This window comes from Aethalodelphis obliquidens, unplaced genomic scaffold (genome assembly GCF_003676395.1).
Source record: "Aethalodelphis obliquidens isolate GAN/ISIS:26980383/991018 unplaced genomic scaffold, ASM367639v1 scaffold116, whole genome shotgun sequence".
Classification (NCBI taxonomy): Eukaryota; Metazoa; Chordata; class Mammalia; order Artiodactyla; family Delphinidae; genus Aethalodelphis; species Aethalodelphis obliquidens.
The window spans coordinates 584,674-609,402 of record NW_020838060.1 but is presented as its reverse complement, the minus strand read 5'-3'; the positions used below and the strand labels follow the sequence as shown (position 1 = coordinate 609,402).

At 39.0% G+C, this 24,729-nt stretch overlaps 1 protein-coding gene across 4 annotated transcripts in view; it reads right to left on the bottom strand.

The window, feature by feature from the left end:
* RPRD2 (regulation of nuclear pre-mRNA domain containing 2) overlaps positions 1-17,085 on the bottom strand; it is an 84,936-nt gene extending 67,851 nt beyond the window's left edge. For 2 of the 4 annotated variants that reach the window (XM_027097646.1, XM_027097649.1), the window contains exon 1: positions 15,882-16,102. In XM_027097646.1, coding sequence (XP_026953447.1) covers positions 15,882-16,086 — 205 coding nt within the window. In that variant the 5' untranslated portion in view covers positions 16,087-16,102. Of the gene's footprint in view, positions 1-15,881 lie in introns of all 4 variants that reach the window. The other 2 variants (XM_027097647.1, XM_027097648.1) reach the window with 2 other exon arrangements.
* Between the last annotated feature and the right edge of the window lie 7,644 nt (positions 17,086-24,729).

The following is a 24,729-nucleotide window of genomic DNA, read 5'->3' as shown; positions in this document are numbered from 1 at the left end:
AGGATACTCTTGACACGATGTGATGCAAATGGCACTTTTCCTGTGTTCTTTCCAAGAACCTATAGCCCCAATTAATCATGAAAAAATATATATATCAGACAAACGCGTATTTTTGTTTATTCATTTGGGCCGCACCTAGCGGCTTGAGGGATCTTAGTTCCCCAACCAGGAATCAAACTCAGGCCCTCTTGCAGTGGAAGCGCAGAGTCCTAACCACTAGACCACCAGAGAATTCCCCAGACAAATCCATATAGAGGGACATTCTACAAAATACCTGATCAATACTCCTCAAAACTGTTTACAGTCTAAAGGAGCCTGAAGTGACATGATGACTAAATGTAATGTGGAATTCTGCATGGGCTTTTGGGATAGAAAAAGACATTTGGCAAAAACTAAGGAAATCCACAAATAAAGTATGGACTCTAGTTAATAATGACCTATCAGTATTGGTTCATTAGCTGTAGCAAATGTACCATATACCAATGTAAGATGTTAACAACAGGGGAAACTGGGTGCAGGGTATACTAGAACCCTCTATACCATCTTTGCAACTTCTCTGTAAACCTAAAGCTATTCTAGAATAAAGTTTATTTTTAAAAGTTATGTTTGTTACAATTTCTGCAGGATTTAGTTATTTTTTAGGGCAAAAAAAATGTAGTCTCTCTGCAAAATATCTGGTTTGTCATATCATCAGAAACAGAAATTGTCCTATTCACCCTTCTCCCCAGTACAATCATGCCTTTTCCCAGAACCATGTTCCTTGGAAACTCCACTGGCAAACTTTCTCCTCCTTTAATTTCTGAGAAATTACTTTGCTCTGATCTTCTCCTCTACCTAGGACACCTTTTCTTCTGAAACTCTGGTGTTTCCCAAGTTCTTTCACTGGCCCTTTTCTCTTCTCACTTAAAATACTGTGTCCCTTGAAGTGCTCATTCATTAACTACTACCAATATGATTACAATTCCCAAGTCTCCATCTCTAGTCCAAAGCTCCCTCCCAAATACAATATAGTGGTTATGAACATATTTAAGTTAGTCAGGACTAGTTTCAAAGCCCAGCCCCTATTTCCAACTGCATGACCTTTTCTCATCTATACAATGAGATGCTTTTCTCATCTATACAATGAAATAATAGTACCCACTTATTCAAAGGTTTTTCTCAAGATTACATGACAAAATACACAAAAAACTCCTAGAATTGCATCAAGTATATAACTGTCAATAAATATTAGCCAATATTAGGATTATAAGCACTATCAAAATGGTTAATTATCTATTAAACAACTTGTCTCAGATGCCCTCCAGACACTCCAACTCCATGTGTGCAAGCCTGCTTTTATCATCTATTTCCTCCCAAATTTCCTGTCACCCAAGACAGAATCCACAGGATCCATCTTCCAAGCTTTCCTCTAACTTCATCCCGTACATCCAACTGGTCGGCAAGTTCTGCCGAATTCTACTTTCTAAATACCTCTTAGATCTTATCTGTCCTCTCCACTACCAGTTATATTCTTTCAAATCTTTGTCATTTGGTTAGATTATTATAGTGGCTCCTGAACATTTCCCCCAAACATATTATCATTTATTTTTGGAAACTGTAATATCAGTTTCAGGTATTGCTATTTTAAAGACCAAAATACAATATTTTTGTTGGCATAATACAAAAGCAGTTCATTCGTTGTCCTTAGTTGTCTTTATCTCTTTCCTACCTACTCACCCACCCCCATTCCTCTCACTTTCACCACAAACTCCTTACCCTACTTCCTATGCAGTTCAGGAAACTCCCCTGACTCACCCCCCTCTACCTTTGTCATGGCCCACTTATAGGGAGAGTCTGAACCTGAGGGAAAGAACCTTCCGTAACAAAGAATCTCTCCTAGGGAAAAGAAAGGATTTAAACTCCATTAGGGAAACGTTTCCCAAGTTGGCCAAGAAAGAAGTCAAAACTTCGGCAATTTTGAACTACTGAACATAGACAGGTGGCTCCGAAAGCACTGGTCAGGGGAGTTAAATATGGCAAGAAGATACTAAAGTCCAACCCAACCAGCTACATCACACAAAGCAATTATAAAGGTACCTCAGACAAAAAGACCAAAGTCAAAGGAAGCAGCAAAACCAGGAGGAGCTGATGATTTACATTACAATGATAATCTATGCTTAACAGTTATGTTTTTATAAATTTACATTTTTACTTGATGTTTTAAAATATGAAATACATTAAAAATCTGGGCTCACAGACTTAACTTCAATTTTTGAATTCTAAAAGCTTTGAATAAATCCGAAAATATACTAATACCAGTATTACAAAAAAGTGATTTTGGTCCAGTGTTACAATCACTATCTATTGTAGCTTTTGTGCCTATACATACATAGTTACTTTGTTTTCAATATACCTTCCCCTCCCCACCGTGTCTCAAAAATCATGGTTTTTACTGCTTCTTTGCTTCTCTTTGTCTTTTCCATCCTCACTTGTCTATGTGTACTTCTGATTGTTCACTCTCTGCTTCTGATTCTTTTACACCTTTGTTTGTATTTGAGATGCCTTCTTTCACCTGCTTCACATCTTTTTTTGAACAACTGTTTCCTCCATGAAGCCTTTCTTACTACACACAAATATAAATTGGTTCTCTCTGCTCTTTAATTGGGGGTTTCCTAGAAAAACATCCATAACAAAGCTTCCCAATGTGTGTTCCGTAGAACAGTAATCACATGAGATGGCTAGAAAAGAAAGGAACTCCATGGTCAAATAAGTTTGGAAAATACTGAACAGCCTATCCTCCACTCCTTCTGGAAATTCATGAAGCATTTTATTAAAGGTACTAAGGTCTAGCAGCATGAAACAGGTTTAACTTTAACTTCGTAGTACCTAAGTTTTGACAGTGACAACCTAAACTAAACATCACAACTTTCTAGAAAATGCTGTTGTACAAAGTCAAATTCATATTTTTTGTTTATTGCTATGTTTTATTTTCTCTGTATCTTATCCACATTTATCAGTTTATACATATGTACTGTACATGGCAATCTGAGGATAAGAATGAATAGGAGAATAGAAATGCATTCTTATCCTAGTTTATACTAAACACAGTATATATGTGTAAGGATGACCTATAAATGGATTTCAAAAGCTGTTCACTTTTCTATTACCAGGTTTTTAAAGACTTTTAAAACAAAGTAAAATTGATCTTCCAAAATGTGTCTTGAAATGAAATTTTCTTTTAAAAAAATCTTTAATTTCAAATTTAAAATTTTAAATGAAAATATGATTAATATTTGGTCTTTATTATTCCAACTTAAATTTTTATAAACCCCTTGTTTTTGATAGGTTATTTTTAAAAATCCAGCAGCACTAAAGATATTGCTGTCCCTGTGAAATCCCTTCTTTGAGATGCATTTACATATTAGCACAACAGCTATAAAAATATATGAAAGATTCTTAAATTCTATGAACTTCTAGAACTGCAAGATGTTGTTACACAAATAGGTACGTGAAATACTCAAAATAGATAAATAGTTTCCAAATTAGTGTGTTTTCCAGGCATTCTCTAGTATTAATAAAAAGGCCTAAAAAATCTGTGTTCATTCCTTTGGTTTATTAACCTTAAAATTTCACCTAGGGTATGCAGGATTAACTGGAAGAATTTAAAGCTTAAGCACACAGGCCTGCATGAAACATGGTGTAATAAAAATACATACCATAATTGCATTTAAAAACAACAGTAGTTACCATTTGCTGAGTTTTCTTTATATATATATATATATATATATATATTTTACTGAAGTGTAGTCGATTTACAATGTTGTGTTAATTTCTGTTGTACAGTGCTGAGCTTTCTAAATGTCAGGTAGTTTGCAAAGCACTTTATATGAATTATCTTTTTTTTTTTTTTTGCGGTACGCGGGCCTCTCACTGCCGTGGCCTCTCCCGTTGCGGAGCACAGGCTCCAGACGCGCAGGCTCAGCGGCCATGGCTCACGGGCCCAGCCGCTCTGCGGCACGAACGCGTGTCCCCTGCAACGGCAGGCGGACTCTCAACCACTGTGCCACCAGGGAAGCCCTGAATTATCTTTTTTAATACCACCAACAATCACATAAGGTATGTTGTATTATTATTAATCCTATTTAAAGGCTTTAAGAGGTTAAGTAACAAGTATAATGCCTATTGGAGTCCAAAGCCCATGTACTTTGCCAATTAACCACTATACAATATTGTATATCCCCCTACATATGTAAATCTGTGTAAACAAAACTATGTAAAACCTCTATAGCAACAATTCTCGAAGTGTGCTCTGTGGTCAGATATAAGAAAGTCATTAAGCACTTTCTATGTTCTACACCATCTTCAAGGTGCTGAGGATGTAGTGGTGGGCAAAACAAAGTCCCTGCTATCATGGGCTTACATTCTAGTTGAGGGTGAGAGGGGACATGCAGCTCAGTAAATAAACAAATAAATAAGGTAATATCTTATAATGGGAAAAGGTATATAAAGAAAATAAAATAGGGTGATGCAATAAGAGAATGATAGATAGGAGCAAAGGGGGGTAGGGTAGGCTCTTTGGCTAGGACGATAGGGATCAACCTCTAAGGAGATGAGCTAAGACCTGAAAGACAAGGACATTAAGGCAAATTTTTCATATAAAGTGGTAATTTATAAAATGATAGTGATAATATAAATGGTAGTGTATTTTACATCCTTATTTGGCAAAATAAGAAGTTATCAAACTTATGATCTCACAAATTAAAAAACAGTAATTAAATGGTTATAAAATAACATCTGGTAACCCCTGGGCAATACACAGTATTAAGATCAGAGACAATGGATGTGCACGTTGCAGAAACTTGATAAAGGTCATTGTACAACATACCAATAAATCAGTGAATTCTCAAACCTTTTGGTTTCAGGATACCTTTACCCTCCTAAAAATTACTGAAGACCCCAAAGAGTTTTTGCTTATGTGAGTTAGTTACATCTATGCTCTTTACTGTATTATAAATTAAAACTAAGAATTTTAAAATATCTATTAATTCATTAAAAATAATAAAACCATTCAGTTAATAAGTTATACATATTTTATTAAAAATAACTATATTTGCAAGAGAAAAAAACTTAGTGAGGAGAGTAGCACTGTTTTACATTCTTGAAAATCTAATGTTTTGGCTCAACAGAAGACAGCTAAGTTCTCATATCTGCTTCTGTATTCAATTTATTGCTATATACGAATTAATGAATTTTTTTCATCTCTGCAGCTTAGTGAAATCATCAAAATAGACAGGCACAGAACTCATAGAAACAGAGAGTAGAATGGTGGTTGCCAGGAGCCAGGGAGTTGGGGAATGGGAAGACGTTGGTCAAAGGGTACAAACTTGCAGTTATAAGATAAATATGTTCTGGGGATCCAACATACAACATGGTGACGATAGTTAACAATATGGCATTATATACTTGAAAGTTACTAAGTACATCTTGTGGTAATCATTTTGCAATTTATACATGATCTAATCATCACAACTTACACAATGTTACATGTCAATAATATATAAAAAAGCTGGGTAAAAACAGGCACAAGCGCTGTTTGGGAACCATTATACTGTATATACCACACTATGGAACACTACAAAATACCAACAGACTTTGAAAGAAGTGGAACGCAGTCTAGCACAAAGGTAGAGAGTAGGCGCTGGAGTCAAGACTGCTTAGATTTTAATTCTGGCTCTACTGCTTACTAGCTATGAAACTTGAACAATTAATTTTACCTCACTGAGCCTTCAAGTGCTTCAGTTATATCATCTATAACGTTTTCTTTATTATTTTCCCTTCACCAGCGTAATTTTACATATATATCACTAATAGCCTTACTAAGTAATAAAAATTACATAATATCAATACCTCATGAATTGTTATATTAAATGAGATCACACGATAAGAACTCAGGAAATGTTAACTATTTATTACTAAATCTATTAGTGATAATGTTTGTGAAGTTAACTGTATTAATGATTGGAAACTTAATAAAGAACATTGTTAAATAATAACAAAGTACTTGTAAGCAACTCAGGCTTTGAATCCACCGTATTTCTTGTATTTCTCCCACTCACTCTCACCTTCTGCCTTCAGAGAACAAAACCAAGGGGGGAAAAATAATTAAGCTTATGCTTAGCCACCCTGAAACCAGGCAGTTTCCCTTTCCTATACTATAAAAATGGTCTGACAATTTCCTCAAAATAATCAATTGACTTCCCTAAGCCTCGGTTTATAAGAATTTTAAGTGGGGATAACTCCTACCTTCCAGAGCTTATGTTAGGATTATAGGAATATATGTATATATATATATATATATGTATGTATATGTTTGATATCTAGTAAGGGTGCTCAGTGAATGGATACCTTCACTCCAACCAAAAAGTGATAACTCTTCGAAACTGGTACAGCATATAAAAACTCATATTATCATACTTCCCAGAACAAGTTATTTTTGTTCAATTCTTATCTTAGTTATGAAACGTTAAGTTCCTTATAATTCCATCTCTTTCAGCGAGCAACCTAACAAAGTTTTACATAGAGTAAGCACCCAATATTCTTAAATTAATTTTCTGAATTCTGTATCTTTGGACATAGGAATACACTATAAAAGAAATGTTAATAACTCAAGTAATACTGACTGCCTCTTGGACAGAGATCATCATTTTAAAATAATGCGTTATGCTACCATTTTGAAACTATAATGACAGTAAAGGGAACACAAAAACAGCACAGGATCCATTCGGGTCTTTTTTTAATTAAAAATGGTAAGTTATAATGCCTAACATTAAAAAATCTTTTCCCTTCTAACAGTGAAACTTTCACTAAAGGAAATAGTCAATCTCCTTTCTCCCCCCAGCCACCTGTGGTGGGTACCAAAGAACCATAGGGTGAAAGTAAGTGAAACTAATCACTAGCAAGTGAAGTGAAGGAAGAGAGACGAGAGAAAGATAAAAGGCTGCAACCAAAATTTAAACCCAGCATATTAAACATTTTATTTCTTTCATCAAACAGCCTCTATTTCAATGTTTCTAAGAGAACAAGAAAAACAAGGTTTCTTTTTTTAGACTATCTTTATCTTAGCCAGAAAGACTTTAATGTTCTAAAGCACAAATGGAATTGTTGCCTTTTCCCAGAAGGAGTAACTAGGTTCTACTACTTCTCCACAAGATGTGCATCTCTCCAGTGTTCTATAACTAAAATCTGTGGATGCAGTGGAATCAAAAGCACTACAAAGCACCAACTCCTTTTTGTTTCCTTGACAAACAGATGAGAAACTCAGTCAAGGTGTTTTGTGCAACAGTGTTAAGTTTTTGAGTAATTTTTTTTTACTAGGGTCTCTGAGCTCCTTCTACACATTAAAAAACCTCATGTAGTCTTAGTTCTCAGATGAAATTTTAAAACAACTAACCCAAAATATTTTAAGGTACTGCTGTAGAACACTAAACACTTGGGAAAAGCGGAAAAAAAAAAGATTAAAAGAAAAGATCATAACTTGGGCTTCCCTGGTGGCGCAGTGGTTGAGAATCCGCCTGCCAATGCAGGGGACACGGGTTCGAGCCCTGGTCCAGAAGGATCCCACATGCCACCGAGCAACTGGGTCTGTGCACCACCACTACTGAGCCTGTGCTCTGGAGCCCGCGAGCCACAACTGCTGAGGCCCGTGTGCCTGGAGCCTGTGCTCCGTAACAAGAGAAGCCACCGCAATGAGAAGTCGGCGCACAGCAAGGAGTGGCCCCAGCTCGTCGCAGCTGAAGGGGGCCCACGCGCAGCAACAGAGACCCGACGCAGCCAAAAAATTAATTAATTTAAAAAAAAAAGAGCCTCACAGCCCCTTCAGCCCCCTCCTTATCTTCCCACCAGCTAGCTTCACACTTGCAAACTGGTTTCCATCACCTGCCTGGTGGACAGAGGCTATTGCCTGTTGTACCTTGAATCCGGAGACCAGGGTGTTAGGAATCTTGGAATTGTGGCTTTATCTGTCCATGACTGATGCCAGGGGGGTTAAAAAAATTAATTAATTAAAAAATAAGTAAAATTTTTAAGAAAGATCATAACTGAATGACAAAAGCTTAGGAGAAAAGGGAGTTTGGATGCATCTATTATTTATTAGTTTATGAAAGGCAGGAAGCCAAATCACTAAGAATAAAATCAGAAGTCTCCACTCTCTAAGAAATTACACACATACGTACACTCACCCCTTCTCTACCAACAGGACTGTAATTTTGGGGTGGCCTGTTTAAGGAAATGTTAATATTAGTAATTTTACATTGGAAATGGAAATTTCCAATGGAATTTTCAAGATATTTCCACACCACAAAATCACTTGAAGTTTGTCAATACTGTTTCACACTTTGATTTATGGGATTGTTTATTTGCTATATAATTTAACATTTAGCTTACTATGGGATGTACAGCAAAAGTATGTTTTACATATTGCTTTAAATCCACCTAAGGCCATGTATATAATACAACCCTTCTGCATTTGAGAGACAAAGCAGCTAAATGAAGAATATAACTGCTTGTAAAGTCTCATAATACACATAAAAAGGCTCATTTAGTATACACCATTACAATAATCTCATGTAATAATCACGGTAGCTCATGTTTTGAAACACTGTCAGAAAACATGGAAATTATCTACATCTCTATGAACCTAGGGCAATGGATGGAAGAAAAGGTGACCTAGGCATCCAAGGGGCAGAGAGAAGACTGATTGTGCAATAATTTTACAACTGGGAATTATAACAGACCTAATGCCTAACTAATCCAGAAGTGCCATTAAACCTAACCCAAGAGTAGAAATATGCAAGAGATCAAAATAGATTTATTACTTCTTTGGGAAGCTGAAAGTTTACCTTGAACCTCAGAAAGAACCACACACAATAACACATTAGACCAAGTAAGCAGAAAGAGGTATCTGAAATACCAGAATGCCCCAGAGCCTTCTCTCTGGACATCTTCTCTATCTATACTTATTACTCTGTCTTACTACACTTACTTCTCTATCTACACTTACTACCTAGTACATCTCTTCCAGGCTGATGGCTCTAAGGACAATTTACATACTAAGCAGATACCCTGTGGTGACTGTCGCACAACTCTGTGAATATACTAAAACAAATGAATTGTACACTTTAAATGAGTGAAGTTTGTCAATAAATGTCAACTCTTTCTAGTCACTCAGCCAAGAAAACCCCAGAGTCATTCTTGAAAACTCTCCTCTCTTACCCCACATTTAATTCATCTAGAAAGCCATTTGGATCTACCTTCAGAACAGGTCTAGAATTCAATTACTTCTTATAAAGCTTGTCCAAACCACCAATATTTTATCCCAGAATTACTTCAATAGCCACCTACCGGCATCCCTATTTCTGCAGCAACTAGAATGATCTTTTAAAAACAGAAATCTGTTCACATCACTCCTCTGCCCCATCTCATTCAAAATAAAAGACCAAAAATGCCTATAAAATTCTTTGTGATCTGCCCCTCCTGCCATATCACCCACCATAATCTGAGTTCATCTGCTAATCCTTACTTTCACTACTCCTTTCCAGCCACAAAAGCTTTCTTGTTGTTCCTTCAACTCACCAGGCACACTCTAACCTCAAGACCTTTGTATTTTTCTGTTCTCTTTGTTTTGGAACATTCTCCTCTCACACTCTCCTATCTATACTGCCTATACCTCACCTTCCTGCTCAAATGTCACATTCTCAGTGAGGCCTTCCCTTAGCACCTAATTTAAAACTGCAAACTCTTATAACACTCTGTATTCCCCTTCCCTGCTTTATATTTCTCTTTAGCACTCCTAATATTTTTTATCTTCTAATATATTTAATATTTTGTTTGTTTGTTGCTTGTCTCCTCTTCTAACAGTATAGGCTCTGAGAGGACAAAAATTTTTCTCCATTTTATTCACCTGCTTATGTCCCCAGTGCCTGGCACAGTAGGTATTCAATAAATATTTGTTAAAAGAACTGAATGTAAACTAGGGATTTGTAAGCAAAATTCATCTTGGAACTTAAAGTAAGAATTTGTACCTAGTCCATCTATATTTGTATACATGTGATATGTGATTAAAAAGCTATGGCAGTACTGTTATACTCTATATGTGTAGCCAACATATCTGCTACAAAGGATGAATTACAAGGAAAGTAAACGGTTAAAGGAATAGCTACATTTCAGATACCAGAGCTGCAAAAAATAGTTCCAGACACTCAGATTTGTGCAATATCAAATACAAGATTATAGACTTCACTCTCCACTGACCAATGGAGGTACCAGTGTGGTACCCCAAACTTTTTGCCACCAAAAAAATCCTTCTATTATCTAAAACCTAACATTTAGAGATTTTTATCAAGTAAACAACTTTAGTAACTAACATGTTCAACTTGTTTTCCCTTTTTTAAAATTATAAATGACTATCAGAACTTCAAATCTATACAAGATAATCAGTTTTCCCACAGAAAGCAAAAATAAAAACAAAAATACCCACAAAGCTTCAAAATGTAGACATTCTAGTTAATCTGCATGGCCTAATATTGTAGAAAATATTTTATGAATAGGAAAGGCTGTGTAGTACAGTGGCTAAGAGTGTATGCTCTAAATCAAGAATGACTGGGTTGAATCCTGGATCCACCACTTATTAGCTCTCTAACCATGGGCAAGTTACTCAACCTCTCAGTGCCTCTGTTTTCCCATCTGTAAAGTGGGGATCATAACAATAACTACTTCAAAGAATTATGAAGATTGAATGAATTAATAAGTGTAAAATGCTTGGAACAGTGCCTGGCACATAATAAGCACTTAATAAAAGTTAGCTAGAAAATTATTACCAGCTTCACGGTCCATTCAAGGATCTGAGAAACCACTGCCATACATCAAAAATAGTAAATTGCACTTTTCGAATTCACTACAACAAATTAATCCTGTATTAAGAGGTTTTTTTTGGACAGTCCATATTTATATAACAGTTTCTCTTGTGGAGAAAATACCAGATTGTACTGAGATTTGCTTCAAATGAGGAGGAGAAGGGAAAGTAAAGGGGACAGAAGAAAAAAGATCGGCCATTAAAATAACTACTGGGACTTCCCTGGTGGCGCAGTGGTTAAGAATCCACCTGCCAATGCAGGGGACACGGCTTCGAGCCCTGTTCTGGGAAGGTCCCATATGCTGTGGAGCAACTAAGCCCATGGGCCACAACTAATGAGCTTTCGCTCTACAGCCCACGAGCCACAACTGAAGCCCGCGCGCCTAGAGCCTGTGCTCGGCAACAAGAGAAGCCACCGCAACGAGAAGCCGGCGCACCGCAACGAGAAGCCGGCGCACCGCAACGAGAGAAGCCGGCGCACCGCAACGAGAAGCCGGCGCACCGCAACGAAGAGTAGCCCCCGCTCGCCGCAACTAGACAAAGCCCACGCACGGCAATTAAGACCAAATGCAGCCAAAAATAAATTAATTGATTAATTTAAAAAAAGATAACTACTTTTGAAGTGGGGTGATCAGTGGTGGCAGGAATGTTATTACTTTTCTAATCTTGTACATACTTAAAGTTCGTACCAAAAACAGCTGAAGGGAAATCTTAACAGCTTTTCTGTTCTACAAATGATTCTACTTTCCTATAACCCCCTTTTCTTCAAAAACTCATTTCAATTCTCATACACCTTCTAAAACAGGCCAACCCATTCAATGGTTAGAAGCAAAACAACTTGGAGATATCATGAACACAGTATTTTCCATTTTGTCCTACTAGTTCTTCAGAGAACTTGCTAATTCACTACAGAAAGGCTGGTCCAAATCATCTCCCTCTGACTGGGAATGTAATTTCCAGCACTGTTCCCAAAACAAAGTAATTATTTCGAATAGTCAGGACCTTAAGACTATCTACATCATCGTTGTCACCATAATAAATAATCTGAACATATATGTATATGCTAGGACCTATACTAAAATATGTGCATTATCTTCTTAAATCTAGACAACAAGCCTATGAGAGATAATTATCTCTACTCACAGATCAGAAATTGAGACTCACAATTTAAGTACTGTGCCCAGGTATTAACTGATGGAATTAAGATTTGAACCTGGGCCTAATTCTAAAGTCTGTGTTTTTCTACTTTTCCATACTTTTCCATGTTACATTAAAAATGGGACAGATGGGGCTTCCCTGGTGGGGCAGTGGTTGAGAGTCCGCCTGCCGATGCAGGGGACGCGGGTTCGTGCCCCGGTCCGGGAGGATCCCACATGCTGTGGAGCGGCTGGGCTCGTGAGCCATGGCCGCTGAGCCTGTGCGTCCGGAGCCTGTGCTCCGCAACGGGAGAGGCCGCAACAGTGAGAGGCCCACGTACCGCAAAAAAAAAAAAAAAAAAAAGGGACAGATGAACAAAATACAGAAATGACAGTCTAGTCAAATTGCACATCAAGCCCATATAAGAGCCATATTTTGAAACTGCCAACAACCATACCTATCATTTCTTTTACTAAATTATAAACGCTGCCTTCTGAGAAACAGAAATTAAAACAATTCAAGTTCTTGATTAACTATTTCACAAAATTATATTGGCAAATGTTTACTGATTACTTATTGTGTGCCAAACACTGTTCTAGTTGCTTGGGGATGTAGCAGCAAAGAAGACACAGCCCTGTCATCTGGTGGAAGAAAATAAACAGTAAGCATATAAACAAATAAATAAGGTAATTTCATATACTGAAAATAAAGTGATATGTTATAATGCAACTGAAGGAACCATCTGAAATAAAATCATTAGGGAAGGCCTTTCTGCGGAGGTAATATTTGAGCTTGGATCTAAATGATGGGAAGATAGGATTAGAAGAAGCCTGAGAGGTAGTAGGCAGGGCAGGTGGTGTAGGACCTTGTAGACCTTTTACTTGTAGTAAAAAGAAGTTTAACCCTTTAAGCCTGTTGCAATGGGATATCACTGAAGGATTTTAAAGCACAGAAATGACATCTGTTTATGCTACAGAAAGATCACTTTTGAAAAATGATAGTAATGGAAGCTTCCATCAAACAAATTAAAACAAGTCTGAATAAAATCAGTAGAACCCAGGGCTTCCCTGGTGGCGCAGTGGTTGAGAGTCCGCCTGCCGATGCAGGGGACACGGGTTCGTGCCCCGGTCCGGGAAGATCCCACATGCCGCTGAGTAGCTAGGCCCGTGAGCCATGGCCACTGAGCCTGCGCATCTGGAGCCTGTGCTCCGCAATGGGAGAGGCCACAACAGTGAGAGGCCCGCGTACCACAAAAAAAAAAAATCAGTATAACCCACCATGGAGTGTGCTTCAGGAAGACTACTTGCCTTCTCTAAGTTATTTCCTTTATTGTTTTTTTAATTTTTATTTATTTATTTTTTGGCCATACTGCGCAGCTTGCGGGCTCTCAGTTCCCCGATCAGGGATTGAACCTGGGCCATGGCAGTGAAAGCCCAGAATCCTAACCACTAGGCCACCAGGGAACTCCCTAAAGTATTTCCTTTAAAGTGAACAAAAGTCTCTTATTACACATTATGAAATAAAGGATAAAAATGAAAATATCTCAGGAAGAGTTAACATAGTCACTTAAACTCCCACTGAGGTCTAAATATAAGTTACTAAATAATGGATGCCAAAGAAAAAAAGGAGAAGCAAAAGTGGCATCAGGAAAATGGACAGAAAGGCTGGGAATGCCAAAGACACCTATTTCACAAATTTGCCTAAAGCTGACTTAAAAACCAAACTGGAACTAAAATAATTCTAACAACAATCTCCTGAATATTTCTCTCAAAAGGCTTTATTTACAATAAGATAAACGATGTTCACTCAACGTAAACATAAAACAACTACAAATTACCCTTAACCATTTTAGAAAGTTAAGTTGCATTCCACCAGACAAAAAAAAATCAGGTTTATAGAAAGCCAAAAGCATTGAACTATACAAACTGTATATAATGCACTTCAAATGAAGTACTGTCTTCCTAGAGCAATCATTTTTTTCACTCTTAAAATATCAACAAGGGAAATAAGCTCAGGCACAATATCAAAAGTAGAGGCAGAAAAATTCTGGCTCCAGTGTATCTCGTTATCACTGACTGTAAAAAATATATTGTAATTGCATTTGTAATCCCACAGGCAGGGATGGCGACCAACTTATCCTTGCAAATGATGTAACCATACAGTTAAAGCACCAGAGCCCAAAGGTAGAAAAAGTAAAAATGTTTTAAAACAGGAAGAAAAATATGTTTAAGGAGAATACGTCCTCAGGCTTGAGCACTGCTTGCTACCACTGGTATACCAAAAACATTAAAGAATAATCATGAAAACATTACTTTACAAAGTTAAATGTGGCCATTGTCATCTGATATGGTGGAGTCAAACCCCAACTCCACCATTTTACTGTATAAACTTAAGCAGCTTACTTAACATTTCTGAGGCTTAGTTTCCACATCTGTAAATCAATTATTAAAAAATCTACTTCTTAGGGTTAGTTTAAGGTATAATGAGATACTAGATATATTGTAAATGACAAAGGGCTGGGTACATACTAGATACTTACTATGTGAGTCTTTGATAATGACTGGTACTTGATATTGTATGTTCTAATTTTACCTCTTGGAAAGAAAGTAACTTTGATCTGCTATTGGTAAATATAGGTAATCCTGCCTTGGTTATACAACTGTTTCTGCATATATTATCCAAAGAGCCACAAAACATCTCTCCCAACAATAACTTTATACACAAATGATTTGAAGTTTGGGGTCTATGATTTTGTAAATTTTATCCATCTGTTCCCTAAAAGTAAACACAAATTAAAACACTATAGGGGCAATAGCAAAAGGGGAATAAGAAGAATTAAGTGAATGATGGGTCTCACTGGTGACGTGCCATAGACAGGAAGCAGACCTAAAATTCAAATAGATATACATGGATTTAGGGTCAACCCTCTCTTCTCAGCAGGAAGCAACAAATGACTTCTCCACACTTTGTCCTAAAAGATCTGAAATTTTCTGCAATCCATGCTTCCTGACAGTCTAACAGACCTCTTTTCTGCAGTAACGCAGCAAAGTGAAAAAAACTCCACGATGTAGACAAAAAAGCAATTAACTGGGGTAAAAAAGTAGTACCTATTCAAAAAGCACACTTCCTGATTCTTTGTTTTGATTACCTATGAAACCAATTCCTATTCTTTAAAAAGGTATCTGAACTGGTTGAAAAGTAGCCGGATATGTTTTCCATTTTATGGTGTTAGTGGCGATACTGACTACGGTTGTTTCCGGTCAGTATCAAGAAGCCTGTATTTTACTGCAGCAAACATAGCTACAAAAACCTCTCAGGTGGTCGCCTCAGCTCTATGTGGAGCTCACGTTACCTCTTCATCTAGGTAAGGCCCTTCTTATTACACATCACACGTTTTTGGTCAGTGGAAAATAGAATGGTCCCACATATTCCAGCGAAGTAGGTGCATTTACTACTGCTTAAACCATAGCGTGTCTATCACCAGGAAAACAAGAAATCATTAACACGTCAGGGCCTATAAGAAATAAACGGACGCAACAATTTCTGTGAAGGTTCAGTAAAAACAACATCACCTTACAAAGCTCTGAAACAACATGTAAATCTCAACAGATTTGGGCCCAACGGCCCAAGGTCACACCAAGTCAGTCGCTATAAAATCCAAGAAATGATGAGCCTCCTGCAGTTCAGGACAATCCCGGCTAGGAACAGGGTCTGAGTTTGGGTACACTCTGGTCGAAGCTTTAATATGAACAACCCCAACCGAATGCAGCGGCTCCACAGGGAAACCCTAAGCGTTTCGGGTAGTATTTCCTTCCATCCCCAGTCTTCCCTTCCCTAGTCACCCCCCAACACTCACATCTCCGGAGCCACTTCATCCAATGGTAGACGATAGTAGTGTGGTGTTTCTTGTTCTCTATACACCAAGACGACAAGCCTTGAATAGATTCCATGGTGTTAGTTACCGACTGGAATTTTCGATCCAACGAGGACTCCAGAGCCCCTGCCGAAGAGGCCGACGAGGAGGAGGCCTTACTGCCGCCTCCGCCGCCGCCGGCCGCCATCTTCCCGGTTTGCACAAGCGCTGCTGCTCCTCTGGCGGCCGCGGCGGCGGCGGCGGCGGCGGGAGCGGGCAAAACAATCACTGCGAGTGCGTGAAAGCCGCAGGTGGGGAGGGGGGCCAGGGGGTGGGGATGGTGCACGCGCTAGGCTCTTCTGGAGGTAGGACGGGAGGACCAGCTGCTGGGCACGCTGGCGGCTCCTACACGCTGCAAAGAGGGGCTGCGGATTTCGACGGTTTATCGGAATTGTTCAAGGGATTGTGTTTAAACCAGTCAGTAATCACGGAAGAACTGCGCAGAAAACAGGTCCTGCAAAGCCTTTCTAAACGCCTGGCCCGGAAATTAATGGTTTTATACTCTTCGGCTCTCAACGCTTAAGGCCGTTGCCCACACTCCTCTAAGAGCGGGCATGAATATCTTAAAGTTAATACTACCCGACTGCCCCTTCAGTTGCAGAAATCTTTCTCCTTTAGATCCTCTAGCACAGAAAGGCGCAAGGCTACCTAGTCAGGATTTTTTTTGCAACGCAATAGCAGCAAAGGGACAGCAACACGATCGCGCACGCGCTGCTTGGCCCCGCCCCCCTGCTTCCTTCTCAACCTAGAAAAAGCAGAGGGAGGTGTGATGGCGGGGCAATCTGGCCAATCAAGGGAGAAGAACGGGAAGCGCGCGCAGAAGCCCACAAGCCCCAAGGGCTAAGGAGGCGCTTCGAGTATTCGTGCGCCTGCGCAGCAGGCCAGCGCGTAGCGGGCTGGGAGGAAAAACGGGGAGAGAAGGGTGGGAGAGGGAGTTGGTCAAACTAAGGAGAGGTTGGGGGAGGGGCTTCACCGCTCCGCCCCGCGTTTTGCTTCCTAGCGAGGTGTCTCCCTTGGGGCTGTCCAGCTCACACAGCAGGGCCGAGAAACTCCCACCGCTCAGCGGCCACTGTTATTTTCTGGCACCTGCAGCTGCCGCCGCCGCCGCCGCTGCTAATTCCTCGGGGCACCGACGCGCCACAAAGTAGCTAGCAGCCATCTTGCAGTGCCTCAGAGGATGCGCATGCGCCAGCTCCAGCGAGCCAGTCACTACGCAGACTCCCAGACCAAACAATTTTTTACACTCCCTTGGGACATTAACACTCACAGCCACTTGACTTTTTGGATTATAGGAAGAGGAAGTAAATGAAGTGAAACGAAAATTTTCCCCGTAGAATTTTCGAGACGCGGAAACAATAAAAGGCAAGATGTGATCTCACCTTCGCCAGATATGTTACAGCCTCACAATTGCATAATACATTATAGTTTACAAAAGCCTTAGATATTTATTATTACATTGATTAGCACAACCTAGATTAACCGTGCAATTGCATATGCCTATGTAAATTCTCTGGGCAGATTTGGAGACTTCTTTGTTCCACTGAACACATGCAGTTATTGTATTTTAATTCTTTCACGTCTTCCCAGTAGACTCACGTTTTTTGAGGCAGGGAACCTGTTTTGTCAAGCTCACGTATAGTATTTGTTAATTCAACAAAAAGTTGTTGAACGTCTTGTGCCAAGTACAGTTTTAGATGTGGGGGAGTAACATAGCAAAATAGACAAATATCCCTTTTTTCTGGGGCTTATTGGCAGGAGACCATAAAAAATATATCAGGGAGTAATAAGTTCTATGAAGTAGCATGAAGCAAGGTAAGGAAGAGAGAGGGGTTGTGTGTGTGGTCCTTAAGGGAATGGGAATGGTGGTTTGGTGATCAAGGAAGGCTTCTGGAAGGAAGTGATACTTGATCTGAATGTTGAGCACAAGGTAACCAAGCAAATATGGGGGAGGGGGAGAAAAACATGCTGGCAGGTGGAACAGCAAGTGTAAAGGACCTAAAACAGCAATGGCTTGATATATTAGAGGAAGAACAAGGAGGCCATTGTGGCTAGAGAAGAGGACAAGTGATAGAATATGAAATCTGAGAGGTGAAGGGAGAGAGTTCATGTAGGGCCTGGAAGGCCACTGTAAAGACTTTGGCTTTTAACTTTGAGGTGGGGAACACTTAAGCAGAGCAGTTTTAAGCAGAAAAGTTACATAGCATTCTCTTTAAAAGATTACAGTGGTTGCTATGTTGAAAATAGACTGACTGCAGAGCCACCAGAGGCTATTGGAGTAATCCAGACAAGGAAATGATGGTGGCTTCTACTAGCATGGCCAAAAAAAAAGAGGAGTGGCGTCAGATCCTGGATAGTTCGAAGGTAGAGCCGAAAGGATTGCTCATGGATTTAAGGGGAATATGAGAAGAAGAAAAAAAAAGAGTCTAATATGACACCAAGGTTTCTGACCTGATTAACTAGAACAGTGTTTCTCAGCCTTTTTTTCCATTGCTGTTGACCCTAAAGATTCTTCTTAGATATTTTTTCCTATTCCCCCAACCCCCATGAAATGTTAATACCACAGTTATATTGTATATCTGTTTATGTACTGTCTGTATATTTGTGCTTTATACAAGAGTAAGCATGAAGTTTACTTTTTATTCAATGCAGAGTTAAGTGTGACTAAAATCTTTGTTAAAAATTAAAAAAAATTTTGATGTCTTTCTTCCATTGGATGATTCTTCTTTTTTTTTTTTTTTTTGATATTTATTTATTTGGTTGTGCCTGGTCAGTTGCAGCTCGCGGGCTTCTTAGTTGTGGCATGCAAACTCTTAGTTGCGGCATGCATGTGGGATCTAGTTCCCTGACCAGGGATCGAACCCGGGCCCCCTGCACTGGGAGCATGGAGTCTTATCCACTGCGCCACCAGGGAAGTCCCAAAACTTAAAAATTTTAACGCTAATAATATTTAACTTTATAACTGTATTTGCTGAATAAACTTTAATGTAATTTATGTATATAAATTGTAATTCACTGCATTACATATGTAAATTAACAATTTATATAAATACATAATAGCAATGAAATCGGTTTTTGATTTTTTTTTTTTTTTTTCCACACCATGCGGCTTGTGGGATCTTAGTTCCTTGACCAGGGATCAAACCCGGGCCATGGCAGTGAAAGCGCTGAGTCCTAACCACTGGACCACCAGGGAATCAGTGTTTTTTTTAAATTTTATTTGTTTATTTATTTATTTTTGGCTGCATTTGGTCTTCGTTGCTGCGCACGGGCTTTCTCTAGTTGCCGCGAGTGGGCTTCTCATCGCTGTGGCTTCTCATTGCGGAGCACAGGTTCTAGGCACACGGGCTTCAGTAGTTGTGGCACACGGGTTCAGTAGTTGTGGCTCGCAGGCTCTAGAGCGCAGGCTCAGTAGTTGTGGTGCACGGGCTTAGTTGCTCCGCGGCATGTGGGATCTTCCCAGACCAGGACTCGAACCCGTGTCCCCTATATTGGCAGACGGATTCTTAACCACTGCACCACCAGGGAAGCCTGGGAATGAGTTTTTAAAAAATCATTCAAAACTGTTATATTTCCAGCAGAAGTAAAATAATTGAAAAATTAATTTCTTAAAAAAATTTAGTGAACTTTTAACTTTATTTTATTTATTTATTTTTGGCTGCGTTGGGTCTTCGTTGCTGTGCATGGGCTTTCTTTAGTTGCGGCAGGCAGGGGCTAGTCTTCGTTGCGGTGCGCGGGCTTCTCATTGCAGTGGCTTCTCTTGTTGCGGAGCACGGGCTCTAGGCACGCGGGCTCAGTAGTTGTGGCACACGGGCTTACTGACTTTGCATACAATTTTTGTATCTTCCATGAACTCAATGTCATTGCTGCTTGTGTCACACCCAAGAAAATGAGAGAAATTAAATGAGTAAGATTTTGTTTGGTAGAGTTGAGCTTTGGAAGGTGACAAAGCATTGTAATATCTAAGACTTTTTCATCCCCCAAGAGCCAACTTTTTCTCCGTGTGGGGTGATATTGTTCCCTCGGAGAATGGATTGCCATTTTCTCAGACGGACTAGGGGAGGAAAGGGGAAGGAGCAGTCCTGTGAGAAATGAGTAGAAATCGGGATTTCAGTTAAACATCTTGAGTATCAGAGGCATAAATGGCACCAGATGTTGCGAGTCTAAAGTTCATGAAAAAGTTCTTGGTAGGAAACATCAGTTTAAGAATTGTCAGTATACAGATGATCTTAAAGCCATGAGATGGATGAGGTTGCCCAGAAGTGAGTGAGCGTAGATAGAATAGAGGACCAAGGACTGGGCTATAAGGAGCAAGTTTCAAAGGATATTGAAAATGAATGACCAGCGAAGGAGAACCCAGAAAGTAATGTTCTGAAAGCCATGTAATGAATATTTGTCAAGCAGAAGGGAGTAATTGTGTCAGGTGTTGCTGCATAGGTTGCATATGTTGAGGACTGAGATAACCACTGAATCTGGCAAACACAGTAGTCACTGGTGGTCTTGACAAGGGCTGTTTCCAGGAAGTGAAGTGATTAGAGAGGGTTCTAGAGAGAATGGGAGATGTGGAGTTAATGTGGTGACAACTCTTTCAAGAAATAAAATGGGATCAGAGAAATGGAGCTGAAGCTGGAGGGAAATGTGGGTTCAAAAGGTCATTTCTTTTTTCCAAGGTGGGAAATGATGTAGCTATTATCAGATGCTACAGTTGATACAGGATAGAGATGGGACAATTGCTGGCTGATTTCCTTGAGTAAGTGGAAGAGGATAGGATCAGGTGATAGGTCCATAGACAGTTCCTTTCTTGTAACAGGAAGGTAGAATCTAGGTAGAGAGATTCAGGTAGGTTGATAGATGTGTTGGTGAGAATGTGCAGAAATTCTCTTCAATTGCTTCTCTTTTCTCAGTGAAATAGGTAGGCACTGCAATAGGTGCTGAGGAAGCACACTCTTAAAAAGCATCAAAGATCTATTAATTGCCAATTCCAGTGCACTGTTTACAGTCTCAGCCTTCAGCTTTTTCTGTTAGTGCAATGGTTTAGAGTAAGACACTTAGAACCAGACTGCTCAAATTCAGGCTCTGCCACTTGCCGTTGGCAATTTACTTGCGAGTGGCAATTTACTTTACTGCCACTTACCATTGGCAATTTACTCTCTGTGGTGCTATAATTATTAAATGAGTTAATGTGTGCACAGTGTTTAAAGTAGTGCCTGGCTTAGTAAAGGCTTGATGATGTTGATGTCAGCTATTATTTATTATACTTAAATCTTTCTTAAAATTCATTTCCCTTTGCTTCTGTTAAATATACAATCATTAATCAGATCCCACTAAATGGATCCTTTCTCCGCCCATTGCTAGTTTTCTTACCCCCTTGTGTTTGCCAAAGTTCCATTTTTAGCCCTTCTCATTTTTATGCTCATTCTCTCCCAAAGATTAAATTTATCACCTGCATTCAGATTTATTCAAGTTGGATATCCTAGTTATCTTTGATTCTACCCCTTCAACTAGTTATCAAATCTTGTAGACTTCTACCTAGATATTTCTTGCGTGAATTCCCTTCTTTTCATTCCCCTTGCCCTCTACCTAAAGATTATCACCTTTCTACATATCAACAGCATCACGATCAGCTTCCTAGTATATCTCTTCAGCTTATATACATTACCAAACTAATCGCCTAGTTTTCCCCTACTCAAAAAACAAAACCAAAAAACTTGTTCCTTGTTATGTACCAAGTTAAGTAAAAGCCCTAACTTTTAAGACCCTCCACAATGGTTCCAATCTAACTTCCCAGTATTATCTCAAATGCCTTTCCTCCAAGGTTCCTTGGGCTCCAAACTGTTCCTTTTCCTTAAATATATCCTGTAATTTTCTATTTATAATTAATTCTGCCTAAAATATCCTCTTCTATTACCAAAATTCTACCTATCTTTCAAGAACTATCTTAAATTGCCTCTTTCAGGCACTATCTTAAGAACTATCTTAAATTGCCTCTTTCAAGAACTATCTTAAATTGCCTCTTTCAGGCAAACTTCCCTGATCATTCCAACTGGATCGAATCTTTTGAACAGTAGCATTTTCTGCCCTGAATAAAATTACATGTATGTTAACTACAGAATATTGCATTGAATAACATGCAAAAGCACCCTGATTGCTAAACAGTGCTAGTTATGACTGAATTGTCTTATCCAAAAATAATTATTTGGTACCTATATTACAATGATATTGCCATTGTTCAAGATATTTCTGGAAATTCATCAAGGTAAGCCACATATAGGAAGGACAAATCAGTCCAGTAACTTTATATTTGCATTTTTTAACAAAGAAAGCTATTATCTACCTTGATCATTTCACTTAATTCTCCATGATAAATTCCAAATGACTTTTAAAGTTCTCTCCAGAACGCTACAGAGGACAAATAACTGCCATTAACTAAAGATATAACTTCAGATTATGAAAGAAATTACTAAAGTTCACAATGTATTCTAAGTGATAACAGCATCCCAAGATAGGAATTATTCTGAGTCTAGCATTCATCTGAAAGAACACATCTGTCCCTACCACCTATTTCACAAATGAAGCAGCATGTGTAGGGACTAAGTTTGGGTTCTAGTCAAACCTGGGTTCAAATTAAACTCCATCACTTACTAGCCATAACCTTGAAGCAAATTACTTACTCTTAGCTTCAGATTTACTCTTAGCTTCAGATTTCTCACCTCTAAAAATCTACTTTCCTCATAAATTTGTTCTGATAAAGGAGGCAATGCATATCGAGCACAATGCTTAATACAGTACAGGATCAGATAAATTAAAAAACCACCACCACCCTGAAGCACAGGGAGTTAAGACTTAAAACAAGGATTAAGTCTCTCTATGGGTACAGTAAGCCCCCTACAGACGAACCTTCAAGTTCAGAACTTTCAAAGATGCAAACATGCCCCTGTATGCCAGCTGTTGTACTGTACTACTGTACTTTTCAAGGTACTGTACTGTAAGATTCAAAATGTTTTGTTATGTATTACTTTGTGAAAAGTATTACAAACCGATTACAGTACAGCAATTGTGAATTGGGTTTTGTTGGATGTACGAACAAATTGGACTTATGAATGTGCTTGTGGAATGGAATATTTTTTTTAAATTTATTTTTGCTGTGTTGGGTCTTCGTTTCTGTACGTGGGCTTTCTCTAGTTGTGGCAAGCGGGGGCCACTTTTCATCGCAGTGCGCATGCCTCTCACTATCGTGGCCTCTCATTGCGGAGTACAGGCTCCAGACGCGCAGGCTCAGTAGTTGTGGCTCACGGGCCTAGTTGCTCTGCAGCATGTGGGATCCTCCTAGACCAGGGCTCGAACCCGTGTCCCCTGCATTAGCAGGCAGATTCTCAACCACTGCACCACCAGGAAGCCCTGGAACTCATTCTTTTATGTAGGGAACTTACTGAACTTTATAATGAACAAAAAGACTCCTTTTAGGGCTTCAGCAAACAATACATTTTTGAAGTTGTATATAAATTATTTACACGCATATTTGTAATAAATCCTTTAATAAAAGCAAAAGCACTTACTTCTGACAATGTTTTCCCCTGGATTTGCTTAAATCACGAAATATCAATTCTCTAGCTCCTAAGTCTCACAGATATAGGCTTTTTTTTCGGTTTCTTCCTGCTCTAGGAATTAGTAATGTCATCTGTCTGGGTTATAGTTTGCTTATCTCTAAAAAAGAGGTTGTATAGTTTTTCCTTAAGGCCTTTTGCAGTCCCTTGTCTCTTTCCACCTTTTTTATCCTAGCACTCTCTAATGCTGCCTTAAAATTGGAACTCTAACTAGGGCCTGAAACAGTAACTTCTTAATTTTTAAAAATTTTATTTATTTTTGGCCATGCCATGTAGCATGTGGGATCTTAGTTCCCCAGCCAACGATCCAAACCGTGACCCCTGCCTTGGGAGCATGGAGTCTTAATCATTGGACCACCAGGGAAGTCCCCACATTTTTTTTAAAGGGGTTAATTTGATAACATAGAATGTTTTAACTTCTGGTCAAGTATTCATTCTGACACTACTTCCTAGTTAACTCCAATTAGCAGGGAGGAACTCTAATGGCTCCTATGTTCAATTCATTCTCAATACATCCTCAACAGGCAACATGAAATGGAACGATATTTATGGTAAGAATTTTGGACTTCTATGGATACTTATTCTGACCCAAATACTCCTAAAATCAAACCAGAAACATTAAATGCTTAAACAGAACTGCATCTTGTCAGATTCTTGGGGGTGGGTGGGAAAAAGAAATTACACATTGTCTTTTAGAAAAGGATTGGTTTCTTTAATTAGTAAAGAGAATAGGCTAAATTCCCAAATCCTATTCCCTTTTACAAACTGACCCATAACATCCTCTTTGGACTCTCCTTCTGTGTCCATTTCACCCACGACACAGCTTCTCATATATTCACCCATATGAGGAACTAATTTCCTGTTAAGACTACTCAGCCAAGACCAGAAGTAATCTGTCAACCTCGTGACTATCCACTGAAGGTTAAGAGATGGAAATTCCCTCTCCCCTATCCACTTAATACCTTTTCCTTCTTCACTCTGCTCCAGGAAAACAGTATTTATCATTCTTGCTCTAAGATGAGGTCAGAAATTTCCATTATCCAATCATCCATCCATTCGTTCATCCATTTATATATTCATAAATATCAATGACAAAATTTTCTTTTTCCACAGCAATTGCTAGAAGTCTGGAGAAAAGATCACCTGAAGACCCAAACTCCAATACCTTTGAACGTGTGAAAAATATCATA